At 36.6% G+C, this 18315-nt stretch overlaps 1 protein-coding gene across 1 annotated transcript; it reads left to right on the forward strand.

The window, feature by feature from the left end:
* Window positions 1-5110: 5110 nt before the first annotated feature.
* Window positions 5111-17982, forward strand: LOC145293729 (uncharacterized). Its single transcript, XM_080140183.1, has 2 exons — window positions 5111-5306; window positions 16335-17982. The coding sequence occupies exons 1-2, from the start codon at window positions 5298-5300 to the stop codon at window positions 16800-16802; spliced, it is 477 nt and encodes a 158-aa protein (XP_079996309.1). The 5' UTR covers window positions 5111-5297; the 3' UTR covers window positions 16803-17982.
* The last annotated feature ends 333 nt before the right edge of the window (window positions 17983-18315 follow it).

Below are 18315 nucleotides of genomic sequence, written 5' to 3' on the forward strand. Positions count from 1 at the left end.
ACACCTGTGAAACTGTCTTCTGTTTGCCTGCTTTCCAGCTGATTACAATATGGTCGTCTTCAAGTCTAACGTAAACAAGTTCTTGATGAGCCGTTTCCCTTAAGTCTTTACCAAATCTACACTACTAACGATTCCTATGATATTGACCCATTGACTACTGTACACTCTTTAACTCTGATCTTCGAGTGACCTCTGGGCCTTGATAAGTGGTGACTTCTATGTAAAAACAAAAAAAAAATGGCGCCATTTCAATTTACACTGAAAAGAATAGAGTCACGACGTATGTTTAGGGCCATCATATCTTAAAGATCATTTTCTATGACTACACATCCAATTTCACGTAGACCAATCCTTTTTCTTTAAGGAGAAGCTAATGCATGAAAGGATGGCATTCTAGGGCAGAACCGAAGCACACCAGTCAAATAAAAGGGTCGGCCTCTTAGCGAACGAAACCTAAGAATCATAATGTATTGTAGGATTTACCCGACTTATAAATAGAATTGACAGTTCGATGTCTCTGGGTGTGTTTTGTATATCGTGTGTGTATTTATGACTTTACATATCGATATCCGCAAACTCACGAAAACATCAGAAGCAATTGAAAATGATTTTCTTGTCTAATAGATGCTTACACGCACGCACACACACACACACACACACACACACACACACACACACACACACATGTACTCTCTCTCTCTCTCTTTCTATATATATATATATATATATATATATATATATATATATATATATATATATATATATTGTATACTCACACACATACAAATTCCAGGTTGAAAAATATTCAAAAGATTAGAATCATTGAATTCCAACAAGGGTCGTTGATAGTGCTCAATCAAAGAGAGCAAATTTATAAAAAAAATTATTTTCTTTATGTAAATGTAGTCATATCTTGCTATGGTGTGCAGGCCGTTTCGATCATTTATAATAATTTAAGAACTTTTTTTTAATTTTAGAGGAGAAAAATATTTTACCATGTTTAGGTTCAACCCCCTCTTCTTTTTTTTTTTTTTGTTTAATATTATCTTAGGAATTTCTACTGAATTAATTAAATTTAGAGGACCTATATTATTGATATAATCTATTAGAACCATCTACTTTCCAATCCTACTTTTTTAATTTAATGATATGTATATAAATTATTAACATTGAAATTACTAGACATGTTTAAGGCGGAAGAGTACATACTTGGTTCTATGCAAACAGCTTTGGACCACTTCTTGTTTTTATTTAATAAATCTACCGCTCCAGTAGATATCCCACTGCTGATGCAATTCTCAACCTATATAAGAACCAGGTATGTCTAAGGATGGAGAACTGTTGCTACATCTGGGATGGACTGCTAGAAGCATCTTATTCTGTCTTAAGAGCGATCAAAATAGACTTTGTAGCCTAGTGGGAGATGTCCTTTTCTCTTCCCTGCAACCTCTTTCCCACAGAAGAGACGTTGCGAGCCTCTCTCTGCTTTATCTTATTTTCATGGCAAGTGCTTGTCTGGGCTTCAATCTGTGCCCCCCCCCTCGCCAAACTTTCACAAAAAAACACTCATCTAGCTGAAACGATTATCAATAATTTCCCCCACCATTTATCTGTACCTTAATCTAAACGTTGATTCCATGAACAAAGTTCCTTTCTTAGAACTGCACGCCTGTGGAACTCTCTCCTCTTTGCCTGTTTTCCAGCTGACGAAAATATGGTTGTCTTCAAGTCCAACATAAGCAAGTTCCTGATGAATTGTCCCCTTAATCCAATTTACCAAATTTTCATTACTAAGGATTACTACGATATTGTCCCATTGACTACTGTACACTCATTAACCCTTATCCTCGAGTGGCCTCTGAACCTTGATAAGTAGTGACTTCTATGTAAAAAAACCGGCATGGTCTGTCGTTCCTTCTCAGTTACGAAGATTACGGCTATGCATCACACACACACACACACACACACACACACACAGCTTGAAGTATTGTAACATGGCGCGGATGTGCATGTGTAAATGCATGCAAAGTGATGTCACCGGTTGTAAAAAAGAAGGACTATAAAGAAGAAAAAGTGAATGATCACGAGAGAGACGAGATAACGTTCGAGATCTCGTTCAATAGAGAATGCGGAAATAAATGTTGTTGCCACAAAGAACAAGCGAGTTGGAGTTATTTCCTATTCTTTGTCTTGGTCTCCTTTGCCACTGAAACTGGACACCGTGAGTGTTGGTTCCTGGACAACGTTACAGTAGTAGTTTTTAGCTTTATTACATCAAGTGGCTTCATGCCTTGTCTGGGGCTATTTTCATGAAAATTGCTTTCAGCCTTTCAACACGTAAGGATTTATTAAGAATTTTAAAGCAAGAAATAATTTCTATTCGGTACTTTAAATGCTTCTAAATTCTTTTCAAATTTCGAAATGTCGCAAAATAATGAAATTTTTTCAACCCTTAAAAGATTAAAACGGTTGATTTGTTTGCAAAGAAAACGAAATGCATTCTGGTAGATTTAATTTCGTAGTTAAATTATTTTTTAAATGTGATTTTTTTTTAAATTTCGTTTAATTGCATCTTTTATTTCAATAAATATTCGATAAATCTAATATATAAAAGGCCATATGTCTGTCTGTCTGTCTCCATATTTTCAAACTCTATCTCCTCCGGAACTAAAAGTCGAAGAGCGGCGCTAGGGGCCTCAAATGATTGGATTTTTTACGGATCTTTTTATGTGTTTTTAGCCGGTTAAAACAGTTTTTAAGGGGTAAAAAATAGAGCAAAATTGAAAAAAATTGTTAAACATTTTGTACATTAATCTGAATTTCTTTCTAATTTTTAATTATTTCTTTTGTGCAATAGTAACGTCACCAACTTTGAATGCTACAATGTTGGTTTCGGTTTCGATTCTAACTGATGGAACTCATATATATTTTTTTTTTACTTTTGAAATCATAACTCTATAATAATATATACGAAATCTGGACAAATTAAAATATCGTAATTAACTACGATGGTATTTTTACACACATTGTCTTACGATGGGTGTGAATTTTTTCACATCACATAAAATCAAGTCTAGGGTCTTTGAAAAATAACTTTTTTATCAAAAAAGCAATACAAACATTCAAACATGGGTTTCAAGTATGGGTTTCATTCATCGATTAATGCAGTTAAGGCAAAGAAGAATTCCATAGCCCTTGAAGACATCATTGTTGCAGTTGTTTGTAATAGAAAACTAGGTGTTAAAAAATTAACAGCCAGCGTAGACTAAGGGTTAAGCGTATTTTACAATGGGGCAAAAAAGCCTCCTCCGCCCCGCCTGTTGTATAATACAACAATATATAATGTTTTTTTTTTTTTTTAAATAAAGATTGATCATTACTTGTATCATTCATATGACTGTTCGCATTTTCCGGCCGATGTAACCTCCGATCTTCTTCAAGTGCGTTCCGTCGATCTTGGGGATCTTTATGTGGAACTTCAGAATCCGTACGGAATTTCAAACGGAACTCTTTATTTAATTCACAGGGATACACTGCTCTCATTTCGTCGTGTAACGAAGCGGTGCGTTGTCATGCTAATAAAGCGCCGATGAACGAGAAAAGCAGCAGTAGCTATAAGATAGTAGACTAGCAAAAATATTAGCTGCAGCAGCCGTTTTAGCGATATGCAAATTAGCAAGAGTACGCGAACTTGCGTGACAAGAACAGTAGAGAAAAATACAGCACATGGTCGAGGAAAAGAAGCAATCGGGCGTGTATGCAGTGAGAGAGAAACTGCGCCGCGTGGTCGAAAAAGCGGAGAGACAGGCGACGAAAAAGACACGTGCGTGAAAGGTCAGGACGTCTTGACAGACATGTTCGACGCGTGGGTGATATTTTGAAACACAGTAAGGTGCATTGTCGGAAATTACTGGAATAAATGCTTTTTTGTATTCACCTAAAAAAAAAAAAATGCTGAGTTCCTTCCTTGTTTGTTCGTTTGTTTCTGCGACGGTACCAAACAACGTGCGGGCCTGAGGTTGGATATGTAGTGACACGGTAGAAATCTTTAGTAATAGTATTCTTATTATCGCTCACACTGAGCCTCCAACCTCATTTGACTGTCACTTAGAACTGATGCTAAACAATAATACTTTTTAAAGAACAATCTTTTGAAGGTTGAAGGTTCAATCCGCAGTACGGGCGGTACGCGTGATACTAAGAATACAATTACGAATAACTTGAAACTTCTACCCGGACATCTCTGTTTTTACAAGTACTGCCAGGGAAAGTGCCCTGGTTAACTTACTGCACTTATACTATCTCAACGTAAATACCTCCAACTAGAAGCAAAATCACACCACTTCACTCTAGCGGTCTCTAGATGTCTGATAATTTTCTTCTCTTATAGGATCTTTGCTCTGGCCGCTTGCTTTTGGAATTCCCTCGCTGCTTTGTTATTCCCCGACTGTAGGAGCATGCAGAAATGTAAATGTAACGTGAACAAACATCTTGTTGCCAAACTTCCCACTTTGGTTGAATAGCTTGAAACTTCTATCTGACCATGGCTATTTTTACAAGTACTTCCAAAAAATGTGCTTTGATCAACTTAGTGCTCTTGTACTCCTTCCACGTAAATACTCCGACTAGCAGCAACATCCCACCCTTTCACTCCAGCCTGTATGAAAATGAAGAAATTGAGAAGTAATATGATCACACATTTTGTTGCCCAACTCCCCACAATGGTTGTCGTCTTGTGAGTCTAACTCCTATCAGAGTAGCCCCCCCCCCAACTTACTCCAGCAGTAGCAATATGCCTTGTTTTTTAAAAAGTTAAACAAAATGATTTTTAAAAAAAATACAAACTATGAATGGGTTCGGCATAAATTGACACGGTTGTTAATCATTCGACTCTGTAAAAGCGGAACTTTCTTTATTCTTTATATTGTAAAGCTAGGTGCGCGTTGGGGTGGAGGGGGAAGACATCCTGGTTTTCCTTTCATTTGTGTACTCTCTCTCTCTCTCTCTCTCTCTCTCTCTCTCTCTCTATCTATCTATTTATCTATCTATTTATCTATCTATTTCTTCTCTCTTTATCTACCTATCTACCTTGTCATCCACACTTTTCATATGTATATATATACGAGTTAACGCTGATAACACGGATCATACTCTTCTTGGGTGGTTACGGTGAATATCACTCCCAATTTCGAGAAACATTTAAACTAACAGAGAAGAAAAACGGAGTCTGGAATCGAACGGAGATTTCCTTGAGAAGAAAACCAACCAAGCAAACAAAAGACACTTATATTCCAACCATGAAAACGGTAAGATTATTTTTAGTGCTTGTTAAGATAGAGTCGACAGATCGATTTTTTTAAATGTCATTTCAAGAAAAAAAAAAAAACAATTTTACGCACTTGTCATGTCGAAAATAGTAATATATCCAAAAATTACGCAAATTCATCGAGTAGAACAACAGGTATTGTTTTTAGTTTTTAGTAAGAAAAAGAAATCTTGCTATAGGCTACAAATATCGGTGTAATCTAAATTTGGCGTTCCGAGTTATGTCCTCTGTGTATGAACTTTTCATTGTTTGCTTTATAATATCAAAGAAAAATGCAATTTTTGCAATTTTACCCAATTTTCTGCAAAATTCACTTTTACCTATAAATAACTTTTGAGGGCGATGAACTTTCGTAATTTTGGGATATATTACTATTTTCGGCATGACAATTTAGTACGTAATATTGTTTTTGCTTAAAACGACATTTTTTAATCAATCTGTCGACAAGCACTTTATTTTTAATTCATTTTAATTCATAAATGAATAAATGCGATTTTTTTTATTTACATGAATTTAATATAGACTATATGACCATCAAAACCGGTTGCTCTTATTTAAATCAATAATACATCATATTTAACCTCTTTGCCTGACAGAAAGCCAGGAGTGATTTGGAACGGCCAGCCTACTCTTGCCTACAAAAATGTCTGAGCAGCTCCTTTGGTATTCCCCGATCGGGACGCTTCAGGCAATTAGCTATAAACTACTACCTTTAATCCAGTGTAATATTTTCAAATATGCCGTATATATAATAGGACGAACGATCACAAACAGCTTTTTGTATGGCTACTTCGCATGATTATTTTATTAAAGAGTTCACATAGGATTTTGTTATTTCCGTTTTCAAGTATGGTTGCCGGCTTGTGCTTGTACTATTTGTCTGGGTGTTCAAGATGCAGTTTTTTTTTGTTTTTTTTTTTTTTGCATCATTCCCAGTGTACGAGATCATGTCTATTTTTATATTCTTTTGGGGCTAATTTGCTGCATTCTCTTATTATGGGGTTTATCGTTTCGTCTCGTCTCGTCTGTATTTGCTGTTTTCTTGTGTCTTATCGATCTTTGCTTTGATACGTTACGTTCTAATCGCGTTATCTTCTACGGCTATTATTAGGGATTCCGTTTCTCTGTTTAGGTTTCCTTTTCGTAGCCATGTCCGAGTGTTTTTGTGAGTCTCATCTTTTGTCATCCTTATGAATCGTCTGTGTAGCTGTTTTTTTTCGCCTTTTTCTTTTCTCGTCCTATCGCCTCTCTCTTTGTTCTCTATCTTGTTCATTTTTACAATGTTTCTTGCTGCAGTGATTATCCTTTCTGTGTTCTGCATTATGTATTTTTCTTATTATTTTGTGTATGTGCGTGTGTGTGTGTGTGTGCGCGCGCGCGTGTCGTTTATACAGTCTTCTCTACTAAACAGCAATCCTCTTCCTCCATCTTTCCTCTTCACACAGAGTGGGTCAGTATTATTATTATTTGCATATTAAGAGTAGTCACACAGGCCATTATGAAATATTTCTCTTTGAGAACAACTTGTGGCGTTCTGTGGAGTCCGAGGGACAAGATGTCTTCCCAGATAACCTTTGCAAAAGAATTTGAGTTATCGCAGCAGCCGCTTAATATTGATTTCTCGTTAGCAGCGACCATTGGTCTTCACTAAAATTTGGGTGGCAATAAGTCTCCCCAAGGTCCCAGTCCTCTTTGCACTCATCCAGCAGAGGTTTGGCTAGTGCGTTCTCTTCTCTGTCCTTGAAAAAGTGACTGTGGTTCTTCGACAAAGATATAGAGGCAGGCAGATACATAAAAGACAAGGCCATCAAGCCAGATATTGTAATATGGAACAAGCCCAAATGAACTGCGTTCATTATCGATGCCACAGTCCCACATGATTTGTCCTTAATAGAGCTGAACGGGAAAAGATAACAAAATAGCAGGACCTAAAAAATGATCTAAAAACAACATGGTCTCTGCAAGAAAGAAATATTATACCGGTTGTGTTAGGACCAACTGGCTTAATAAAAAAAAAATCTTCGGAAATACTTAGAATTAATCCATGGAAGATCAAGCTGTAACGAAATACTAATAGCAGGAATGCAAGGAACAGCATCTATTCTTAAAAGAGCCCTCGGATATAAATTTAAATCATAACGGAATCAAGTGTTAGCTCCAGGAGGGAGCCCCTTGATCTCTTAAAACTTACTGAAGTCAAATTAAAAAAAAAAAAAGAGAGAGAGAGATTATTATTATTATTATTATTATTATTATTAATATTATTATTATTATTATTATTATTATTATTGTCTCACATGGAGCTTCCACACAAGTCAACAAACGATCTGATTGGAAACCTGTGGTGTGCTCTGGAAGCTGAGTGACAACAAGTCTCCCCAGATCCAGCTCTCTCCTCCTCCTTCGATAGCATTTGCAAATAAATTTGCGTTACCGCAACAGCCTCTTACCATTGATTTCTCGCTGGCAGTGGCCATTGGTCTATACTGTAATTTGAGTGGCACTAAGCCTCCCCAAGGTCCCAGTTCTCTTCACGCTTGTCCAGCGGAGGTCTGGCCAGCACTCTCTCCTTGGTCTTTCTATCCTCCTTGACCCTTCTCGGTTCTTTGGTATCACTTATCTATTGGAGGGAATGGTGATGAGACAATGGGGGGGGTGCATGGTGGGGGTGTAGAACTTGTAGACATGCAGCTTCGGTGTTCTTCATTCCCTGTAACGCTTCTTCATTATATTATATTCTTATATTATTCTCTGCATTCAAGGGTTTTTCTTAATATTTCAGCCGTTTTCATTATCGTTAGTCGTTGTATTTTTGCAGCCATTCCTCTGATTCCAATTTCTCCCATTCTTTTTCCAAAGTTTTTCGGAATTGTTCCTAGTACTCCTACTATTATAGATATTATTTTGATTTTCTTCATCATCCAAATCCCTTTTAACTCTCTGGCTAGCTCTGTGTATTTGCTTCGTTTCTCCTTTTCTTTGATATTCACCCTGTGGTCAGCTGGGACAGCAAAGTCTACGATTTGATAGGATTTTTCTTTCTTGTTAAATATTACGACCTCTGGTCTTCTTGCTTGGATGGGGTTGTCCGTCTGTATGTCCATGTCCCGTAGGATTTTGTGGTTCTCGTTTTCTAGTGCTGTTGCGGGATTATGCTTGTACCATTTGTCTGTACGTTCAAAATGCAGCCGTTTGCACAATTCCCAGTGCACCGCCCTCCCCACTTGGTCATGCCTGATTATTATTATTATTATCATCATTATTATTATTATTATTATTATTATTATTTATTTATTTATTTATTCATTTATTTAATAAGTCTTCATGAAATATTTTATCTAAAATTTTCCAAATATAATAAAATGTTAATATTATTATTATAAAAAAACAAAAAAAAAAACAATACTTAAATTATTCTTTGCTTTTTTCCAAAACTTCGGATATGTTGTTGAACGGCATAGTGGCTATGATAACAATCAGTTGTGATAGAGATTCTCCTAGGAAAGAATGCTTCTTTTCATTCTTATCTGTCAGGTGTTGTCATCCAGCAGCCATTTCTAATTTTCATGTTCTCATTTTCTACATAAAGTGACAACAAGTCTCCTGAGATTTCCGGCCCCTCTCCAACACTTTCAATAACTGTTCATCATCATCATCATCATCATCATCATCATCATCATCCTCCTCCTCCTCCTCCTCCTCCTCCTCCTCCTCTCTCACTATGAGTTTTCACACAGGCCATAATCAAAGAATTCTCTTTAAGAACAACTTGTGGTGTTCCCTGGAGTCTGAGTGACAACAAGTCTCCCCAGATTTCCACTACTCACCACCTCTTTCGATAACCTTTGCAAAATAGTTGGTGTTATCACAATAGCTGTTTACCTTTGATTTCTTGTTGGTAGCGACCATTGATCGTCACTGGAATTTGGATGGCAATAAGCCTCCCCAAGGTCTCAGTCGTTTTCACACTCATCTAATGGAGGTCTGGTTAGTACTTTCTCTTCTCAGTCTTTCCATCCTCCTTGACTCTCCTCGATTATTTGGTGTGGTGCCAGTTTATGGCACCACTATCAATAATTTCCCACACCTAAATGTAGATTCCACGAACAGATCTTCTTTCTTAGAACTGCACACATGTGGAACTCTCTTCCGATTGCCTGCTTTCCAGCTGACTACAATCTGATTGTTTACAAGTCCAATGTAAACAAGTTCTTGATGAACCGCCCCCCTATGTAATCCAATTTAAAAAATTCCCACTACTTATGTTTACTACGCTATAATCACATTGACTAATGTATACCCATTAACCCTTATCCTCAAGTGGCCTCCAGGCCTTGATAAGTGGTGATTCCTATGTAAAAAAGAAAAAAAAAAACACTAATTACTTGGGGGGGGGCTTAAGGCGGAGGTGCAAGAAGGGTTAACTTACAATCATACACATTCAGTTTTCATGATTTTATGTGGTGTTTCTATGTGTTTCACTTCTGTAGCAGTTTCTATGTGTCCAGCGTGCATAGGCATTAGTTTCCACATTCAAGGGTTTTCTTTAATATTTCAGCCGTTTTTATTATTGTTATCCTTTGTATCTCCCTTTGATTCCAATCTCTCCCATTCTTTTTTCAAAGATGTTTTGGTATTGTTCCTAGTGCTCCTACTATTAATGGTGCTGTCTTGACTTTCTTCATCTGTCATCCCTTTGAGCTCTCTAGCTAATTCCATGTATATGCTTCGCTTCGCTTCGCTGTCTCATTAATCTTCACTCTCTTGTTTGCTTGCATGGCAAAATCTACGATCTGGGAGGACTTTTCTTTCTTGTTGACTATTATGACACCTGGTCTTCTTCCTTGGATGGGTTTATCTGTTTGTATGTTCATGTCCCATAGGATTTTGTGACTTTCATTTTCAAGTACTGCTGCCAGTTTGTGGTTGTACCATTTGTATGGGTGTTTAAGATGTAGTTATCTGTACTCCCACAACGTAAATACTCCCGACAAACCAAGCAGCAAAATCCCATCCCTACACAGTATAGATCCCTAGATGTAAGAAAACCTTTTACTCAAATAGTTTTTTCCCCAGAACTGCTAGACTTTGGAATTCCCTTCCGGGTTCCTGCTTCCCCAACTGTACTGACATGCAGAAGTTCAAGTGCAATGCAGAACAGATATCTTGATGCTCAACTCCCTACATAGTATCCCTGCAACTTATGTCCCTGATAGTAGCCCTTTACATCAAAGTGGCACTGTGCCTTGTTTGGGGTGAAAATATAATAAAAAATAAATAAATAAATAAATTTCTAATGTATCGCTTTCCCTCCTTGATCATGTCTATTTTTGTATTCCTTTTGGAATAGTTTGCTGCATTCACTTATTATGTGGTTTATCGGTTTGTCTCTTTGTTCACAGAGTCTATGTTTACTGTTTTCTTCTGTCTTATTGATCTTTGCTTTGATGTGATTGGTTCTAATTGTGTTATCTTGTGCAACGGTCCAGAGTATCTTACTAGTGACACTGCTCATGTACTTATTACCTTTTATTAGGTTTCTACTGTATAGTTTCGTCACGAGTAGTTTTCTTGTTGTTCTGTGGTATTCTTTTCCAATTTTCTCTTTCATTTCTGTGGCTTTGATGACGTCTGCTTCCAGAACTCTCAAATATTTGCAGGTGTCATGTTCTTCCAGCACCCTCATCTCCGTTTAGTTGGGTAGTTCCATGATATTTGTTGCTTTGAGTTTTCACCTTCTCATGATCAGCATTGCACACTTTTCATACCAAATTCCATTTGAATATCCTGGTTGTATTTATTAGCGTCTCTTGTTCCTTCTTGGTTTTTGCAAACAGTTTCAGGTCATCCATGTACATTAGGTGGTTCATTTTTTCTTCTGTATTAGTGAATTTGTATCTGACTTGGCATTTTCTTAGTATATTGGTAAGAGGCATTATGACTATGATGAACAATAGAAATGATAGGGAATCACCTTGAAAAATACTTCTTTGTATTTTAATCTTAGTTATGTATTGTCCATTATATGTCAGTTGAAGTCTCCATGTTCTCATTGCATTTTCACTCAAATTAATAATCTTGTCTAGTATTTTGTACATTCTCAGGCAATCTATTATCCATGCTTACAGAATTCTGTCATATGCTTTCTTGTAGTCGATCCATGCCATGGCTATGTTTTTGGGGTTTTTTTTCTACTTTTTACCTCCTTCAGGATCCTTTGGTCGATGTATATTTTCCTATTTGGCATCGTTTCTGTTGCTCAGAGAGTAGTCCACGATTATTAAGGGAGTTGTAAATTTGTTCTCTTAATTGTACTATTAGTATTTTCCACATGGTAGGTAAGCATGTTTTAGGACTGTAGTTGCTGGGGACGGCTTATTATTATAATTACTATTATTGTACTCACTAGGAGTTTTCACAGGCCATTATCAAAGATTTCTTTCTATCAATAACCTGTGGTGTTCTCTGGAGTCTATGTGACCACAAGTTTACCAATATTTCCTGTACTCTCCACCTCTTTTGATAACCTTTACAAATGAATTTGTTATCACAACAACCGTTTACCCTTTATTTATTGTTGACAATGACCATTGGTCTTTATTAGAATTTTGGTTATAATAAGCCTCCCCAAGGTTGTTGTGTTATATTAGTGGGGTTTGGAGTGCGTGTACGTGTCATTGTTACTAATGTCTACTATAGCTCTTCACTATCTGAACCCAAATTATCTTTATGACCTAGTTGAGTTCTTTCCGTGATAATCTAAATGTTCATATGTGTGTGTGTGTGTGATAGATGTATTCGACATATCTTATTTTCAAACTACGTTGTTGATTTTGTGGTCCACCTGGGTTTCATCTGTTCTTTGAGGGAAGCTGGAAACCTGTTTTGAATGAATGCATTTCATTCCAAGACGATGGTATAGTTTTTTATTCACTTTCCAGGTGTCGAACGCAGAAGAATGGAAAGTGAGTTTCTTTGCTTGTGGTTAATTCTAATCTCCCATTTGGAGACACGTCATCTCCCTCCCAAGGGTATGGGGGCAACCATTAACCCATCCACTCTTCTTTACGTCCAAATTCCAACTCCGACTCCATGTCCAGCTAACTTGATCACATGACAACTACGTCCTTCTGGTCAGCTATTTTTAGAACTTCCGGTGAAACTTGTCCATTTTATGCCTCAATATGTTTTGACAACTTTTATCAAAACATATCTTCACATCTCATCTCTTTTTTACTTCGCTAGATAGACAGATAGATAGATAAATAGATAGATAGATAGATAGATAGATAGATAGATAGATAGATAGATAGATAGAGCGAGATAAATAACTAACAGATAATTTCTTGTGTTCCCAATTGCATAACACTTGTGCTCTTCACACTCATCTATTGGAGGTCTGGTTAGTACTTTATCTCCTCGGTCTTGACCTTTCATGACTATTTGGTGTGGTGCCAGTCGATATACTTTTCCAAGTCATTTTTTTGTGCCTTCTATACAATCTTCTACATTTATCATTCCTCTTTCATTTTTGTTTCTTTTAACATGGAGTAGTCGGTCAGTGTCATATATCGGGTGCATTGTCATAGTTTCATCATCTTCTGATCAAGATGCCTAAGTTCTTTTTGATCCCACCTATGAATGGTCCAGAGTACCTTATTAATGATACTGCCCGGGTATTTATTCCTTGCACTAGATTTTTACTATATAGCGTTGTTTTTTTTAAAGATTTTCCTTGTTCTCAAGTACTCTTTTCTAATCTCCTCTTTTATCTCTGTAGATTTGGTGGTATCTGTTTCCAGAACATCCAAATATTTGTGTCATGCTCACCAATTGCCCTCAACTCGTCTTGATTGGGCAGTCCATACCCACTGATTTTCCCCTTTTCATCCCTAGTAGTTAGTTGGTTGTTTTTGTTTTACGGCATATCAACCCTTTTCAGGTTATTTAATGCCGAATTCAAAGATTTTAAAGAAAATTCTTTTAATAGAATATATTTATTGTTTTCAAGTCGGTTTCTATTTAACCCATAGTTGGGACCCTAACAGGTACTATCACTCCGGGTCAGAGTGGACCTGGGAGCAATGGCAATTAAAGGGTAGCTTCACACTCTCCAAAGCCCGCAAGCTGGTGCCTCACCACTGGATATAGTTTAAGGTCATATCCAGGACCCATCCCTAGTAGTGCACACTTTTTTCTTTCAAATTCCATTTCGATAGCCTGATTGAATATTTTGGTTGTGTTACATTCAAGATGTAACAATCAAAAATATGAAATATGATTTTAGGAAAATGATATTTCGCTTTATTTTCAACAACAAAAAAGGTTTGTTAACAAAAGATACAGTTGTTTAGAATTACTACTATCAACGCAACAAAATAATGACGGCTTCGAGTGACTATTTACTCTATTAATAACGAAATTCAATGACAATAAGATTCCTTTTTTATTTTTATTTTAAATGTTTGGTCAATAAGAAAATTTCAAAATTCTGTTTATCCAGAAGTCCAGAAGGCATTTTCTGCAAACTTTCCGTGGGTTGAGGGGATGTATTTTCCTTTTTTTGTTTTTGTTGTGCATTCTTTCGGATGGACTTATCCATGAATCAGGGACTGGAGTTACCTTATCGGTTTCGAGTTGATAACTGATCTGTTTCCATTTCCACAACCTATTTATATGTCACCATAACCCATTCTAGGTTATTGCAGAACCCTCTGGGACCTTCTAGATTATTCTAAAACTTCTAGATCCTTCTAAAATTTCTATTACTATGCTCTGGCTTTTAAACTATTTCGTGAATTAAAAACTTTTGAGATTTGATTATTAGGACTGCCTAGAATACTTTAGAACACATTTTAAACTGGTTTATTGATTTTTTTACAGGCTGAAAGGTTTGTCACAAATTTAATCACAATCACATTTCCTAGGTATGTAGTTAAGTGGAATTAATATTGTTGTTGTTATTGTTATTGTTGTTGTTGTTGTTGTTGTTGTTGTTGTTGTTTATTTATTGATTTAAAAACTTTTGTGAAATATTTGATCTGAAGCTTTCAAAATACGTACATTATCCCTCGTCGGTCTTTTCCATCTTTTCAGACACTTTCCACGAATACTTTTTGTTCTATCGCCCAATGCACTCAATATGGAGGATGATTAAGTTATAATAATTGATCCATATGATTTATATAGTCTGGATCTAAAACATTAAAAGTTCTTAAGAAGAAAGTATTTATTTCTCTCCCACTGCAAGAAATGTGACACTAGGGTCGGAAAGTGGGATTGAAAAGTCGGCACCCCCGACGAGGAGCATTCTGACTCTGCAAAAGATGCCTGAGCAGCCTCGTCGGCATTTGCCAGCAGAAGCGTCCCATGTACATACTCATCGTCCTCTCAGCCAGTTGTAACAGTTATTCATCAAGGAGGTACCTGGACAAAACATATTAACTATTAACAGGCCGCCCAGCGTTGCCCATCGTAAAAAAATACACATAAATATTATATTTTAATTAATGCAGAATTCTCATTTATTATAAATAAAAATACCGTAGGCATTAAACTAACATAAAATTTCTTTTAAAAAAAATAAAGTAAAAGAAAAATGGAAAGAAACTGATACATGTGCATGCGAGTATTATATTTTTTCTAAACTGTTCATTTCTTGTAAGCAAAAAAAAAAAAAAAAAAAAAAGACTCGAGCTGAGATCGAAACCAAGACCTAAAGACAATGATTCAAGTACGATAACCATTAGACTAGTATGACACAGGGGTTTTCAAACTATAAGTAATCTCTAGTGTTGACTATTCATGCATGCACATTCGTACAACAGTTAGCAAACAGGTAAAAATCTGATCACTTATTAAACAGTGGGGGTACATATTATGAACCGTAGATCAGAGTGTTTATATCAGATGAGTGTATATCTCATGAGTACATATCAAAATATATATCTGGAGATGGCATAATGTATTAACAGGGAATACATTCATAACAAAGGGGAGACATTATCATATCACTGTTACACCGAATGAGACATCGTTTGTATAATGGCGTAAACAACACCGACGGTGGCGATAATTCTATTAGTACATATTATTAACACGGAGCTGGGAGAGACATTTGTTCAGTCTTTTAACTCATCAGAAAGGAGATACTTCTTTATGATGATAGTGGTGGGGACACATAATACTTGGAGGGAGTTATACAAAGTTCATCTACAGATAATAGACAAAAAATCATTTACCTTTCAGTTGTAATGACGACGACGGAGACAAGGTTACAAATATAAATGATGATTCTTTATTGTATCATCCGGATGATTGATGAATCAGGAATTCAAGCTTTTACGATTTCATGGTCTTATCTCCCCCCCACTTCACCTCCAAGAAGCATCAGCTCCCACCTATGTATGTTCAAACACGCTCTTGTCAAACAAAAAAATTCCTAAATGAATTGTTTCATTTATAACCTATAACCTGTTTTTACATAACACACTCTCACATACCAATTTTTCAATTTTGTCCCCCTTAGCGGCCTTTTTTCCGGATAAAAATGGATGAAAATCGCATATACCAAATTTCAAGTCTGTAGATCAAAACTTTGTTGAGTATATAGGTTGAGAACTGTCCTCACACACGCATGCACACGTTCTCACTTTTATAGAAATATAGATTAAGGACAAATTACTGTTTCAATTTCCATCAGATTTGAAAGATACAGTCTCTCATCATTTAAATACTATTTGGGAAAAAAATTTATCTCTCCTTGGAAAATTTTGATATCAAAAAGAAAATAGGGTGCGTTGTTTGACACCTCTGTATATAGTCAGCATGGTTGTTAGTACATTTTCCAAGACGTCACTATCAACAATACTCTAATCAAGCCAGAAGCAATGCTAAAAATGGGTCCATCCTCTAATGTTTGGTAAATATGTTGACAACTCCTTCTAATTCTTCACTGCACCTATATCTCTCCATTGGTTTAATTCTTCTTGTTCTACTTCTATTTCAGCTGGCTGCTTGCTCCTTTTGGTTTTCTGTCCTGATGGCAGTCTTTCTAGATGTGGCACCTGCTTTCAGGATTGCTAAAGAAGGTCCCTGCAGTAAGCATCGTATTGATCCAGCAAAAGACCTACTGATAAAACATGGGGAATGGCTGAACAATGTGCCCTGGCCTACAGAAATAGAGGATAATTGCTACGGAGATCAGAGTGATCGAAGCTTATGCCCATGGGATTGCTACGAAAACTACAATGCAACGCGATTCCCTAGGGTACTCAAAGAGAGGTTCTGCAAAAAGAGGAAACACAAGGGAAAACCGAACACGTGTGGCATTTACACAAGTGAGGAAATGTACTGTGCTAATTTTTCAACCGACATTCAAATATTCACGCTGAAACACAGATGTGATGAATTTGATATTTATGAAATGTCAATGATCAAGATTAATGCGGGATGCTCTTGTATACAGGCAGGTTGAAAAAAAAAATGAAAGTACAAAACTATTGAAATATAATAAAAACATCCATATACTTTATAATGATAATAATAACAATAATAATAATAATAAAGCGGGGGGTGGACTGGTTTGTATAGAAGACTGTAAATGATAGCAAAAAAAGAACTAGAAAAATACTTAATGCAAAACACTGAAAGTATAATTATGGCAGCGAGGGACTCAGAAAGAAATCAACAAAACAGAAAACAGAGAGACAAAGAATAAAACAAGAAAAGAAAAATGGGAAGAGAAACAACTACACGGAAGATTCGCAAGGATAACAAAAGATAAGAATAATAAAATCACCTGGAACTTGGATGCAAAAAGGATACATAAATTGAGAAACTGAATCCCTAATAACAGCAGCACAAGATAACTCGATAAGAACCAACCACATCAAAACAAAGATCGACAAAACACAAGAAAACAGCAAATGCAGACTCTGCGGACAAAAAGACAAAACGATAAACCATATGGTAAGTGAATGCAGCAAACTAGCTTAAAAGGAATACAAGAATAGGCACGACCAGGCGGGAAGGGCACTACACTGGGAATTGTGCAAACAACTGCATCTCGAATGCACAGACGAATGGTACAAGCATAAGCCAGCAACAGAAACTGAAAATGAGAATTACAAATTACTATGGGACATGGACACACAAACGGATAAACCCATCCAAGCAAGAAGACCGGATGTCGTAATAATTAACAAGAAGGAAAAGTCCTGTCAAATCATAGACTTTGCTGTTCCAGCTGACCACAGGATAAATATCAAAGAAAAGGAGAAACGCAGCAAAATACACAGAGCTAGTCAGAGAGCTAAAAGGGATATGGATGATAAAAAAAATCAAAATAATACCTATAATAGTAGGAGCACTAGGAACAATTCCGAAAAAACATTGAAAAAAAAAATGGGAGAAATTGGAATCAGAGGAATGGCTGGAAAGATACAGGGAATAGCAATAATGAAAACGGCTGAAATATTAAGGAAAACCTTGAATGTGGAGACTAATACACATGAGCCACATGTGCGTGCCAGACAAACTGCTGCAGAGGTAAAACATGAAGAAGTGTTACATGGAACTAAGAACAATGAAGCTGCATATCTATAAGTTCTCTATCCCCTCTCCATCACCTCCCATTACCCAATCACCCCCCCCCCCCCCAAAAAAAAAGAATGATGTCAAATAGCCAAGAAGGGTCAAGGAGGATGTAAAGACCGAGGAGAGACCACTAGCCGGACCTCCGCTGGACAAGTGTGAAGAGAAATGGGGCCTTGAGGAGGCTTATTGCCACTCAAATTCCAGTGGAGACCAATGGTCACTGCTAGCGAGAAATCAATGGTAAGCAGCTGTTGCAATAATGCAATTCATTTGCAAATGTTAGAAGAGGTGGAGAGTACTGGAAAACAGAGAAGACTTGTCGTCATCTAGCTTTCAGAGAACATCACAGGCTTTTTTCAAGGAGAGATCCTTAATTGACCTGTGTGAAAACT

This window comes from Euprymna scolopes, chromosome 2 (assembly GCF_053919585.1).
Source record: "Euprymna scolopes isolate OS-2025 chromosome 2, ASM5391958v1, whole genome shotgun sequence".
Taxonomy (NCBI): Eukaryota; Metazoa; Mollusca; class Cephalopoda; order Sepiida; family Sepiolidae; genus Euprymna; species Euprymna scolopes.